The sequence below is a fragment of the Echinococcus granulosus genome (genome assembly GCF_000524195.1).
Source record: "Echinococcus granulosus chromosome Unknown EG_S00084, whole genome shotgun sequence".
Taxonomy (NCBI): domain Eukaryota; kingdom Metazoa; phylum Platyhelminthes; class Cestoda; order Cyclophyllidea; family Taeniidae; genus Echinococcus; species Echinococcus granulosus.
In genome coordinates this window covers 358,642-360,234 of record NW_020170464.1, presented here as the reverse complement: position 1 = coordinate 360,234, position 1,593 = coordinate 358,642, and the positions used below count along the sequence as shown (strand labels likewise).

General features: G+C 38.4%; 1 protein-coding gene across 1 annotated transcript; it reads right to left on the bottom strand. All coding sequences in view use genetic code 11, as the record gives it.

The window, feature by feature from the left end:
* Positions 1-948: 948 nt before the first annotated feature.
* Positions 949-1,202, bottom strand: EGR_07713 (hypothetical protein; the record flags this gene model as incomplete). The annotated part of the gene is made up of 2 exons (XM_024496962.1): positions 949-1,010; positions 1,121-1,202. 2 exons carry the CDS (start codon positions 1,200-1,202, stop codon positions 949-951), a joined length of 144 nt encoding a protein of 47 aa, XP_024348667.1.
* Positions 1,203-1,593: the final 391 nt, after the last annotated feature.

The window sequence follows — 1,593 nt, the reverse complement described above, 5'->3', positions numbered from 1 at the left end:
CCATACGCCAGTAATTCATCTTCTCTAACATAAATGTACCTTATAGAAGACTCCGAGGACCCGAAGAGCTCCACGCGGCTCACTTGGCTTTGGTTATTTTTCACCCATTTCAAGAAAAGGAATCCCGTTCAGAAGACCAAAAAGACAATATAACCGTGGCGAAAAGTAAATAATTTAAAGAAAACGGACAAAATGTTGTAGATAGATTTTGATGACTAGTCGGTATTTCATTCGTCAAAACAAAGCATGGAAATCAGTGTGGGTGTGAAGAAATAATACGTAGTATCACAGGCGTCGCAGCAATTCAATTGATGTCAAATTCGACGGGGTAGTGATCGCTGACTTCTTTTGCATTTTATGAATATATGCATAAGATGACAACACAGCAAGCCATTTTTAAACCAAATACGCCACTTCATTATTCGATTTGGTACAAAAAATTAAGTTTTTTAATTTATTTTTGCCAAAATAACAGCACTCTATTTAACACCAAAAAATGCACTTTTAAAGGGAGTGCCTTAAGAAAAAATATTGTCTAAAACAATTCCTTAAAATCTCAAATAACTTTAAAAAACATCTTTTATTAGCACAAATTCGTTAATCTGCTAGTCGAAATTCCTTGGTTTGCAAGAAAATTAGTTTATGACTCAAACCGCCAGGAATGTCACACCACCTAGACGCCAGCCACTACTATGATAAGAGATTGATTTGTGGGAACTGGCAAGTTGGCTTTTGTAAGTTTGACATGTCTTCTTCATTTTCCATCAGATATCTAAACAATTGGTCCGGAAAGTGTGACGGAGTTAATGAAGTGTTATTTGACTGACGTTAATGATAACTTGCAATACTTTGGAGACTAAAATTTGGAAATCTGCGTGGGATTAAAGTGAGCTGCTTTAGTTCCCTACACTCGACTCTCACTTCAATTTATTTAGTTCTTTTATTCTTTTACGAGTTGGAAAGAGAACGATCTCGCAAAGCAGAGTCGTATGGCAGTGAACCGTTGAAATCTATGAAAAGTAGGGGAATAAAATTGATATCGCATTTTCGTACAATAAGAAGAGATATCTTGTAGCGCGGCTTGTGATTTTGATGATGGCGTTCCCAATGCACATTTTACAGCCATCTGCTTTCCAATCGGCCACATCAAACTGCCTGCCATTGATGTCCCCGTAGATGAGCAGGAGGTAAGGGGATGGCATTGTGATTTTCTACTTCTACCATTCGTGTTACCATTTCTGCTGATGCTTCAAGGCCAACCGCCATGCAGCTGACTCAGCTGTAAATAAATGAAGCTGCGCGGAGCCACAGCAAGAACGCATTCTTATGTTCTGTCCAGTTTACAACCACTTTGCTTCCATAATCGGATTGACGTGAGGAGGTAGGGAGTAAAATACTTGGATATTTCCCTCACACTTTTCGTCGTTGCGCTCCATTACCGTCAGCCATGCTGCTTGCTCTAATACTTGGCTCAACCTTTAACCCAAATGTTTGTGTTTGGATAAAGAAAGGAAGTCAGAAATAAATAAATTTATAAAAGAAGGAATAAAAAGGGTAATCAGTGAAATTTTCTGCTCTGCAACAGTCAGTACA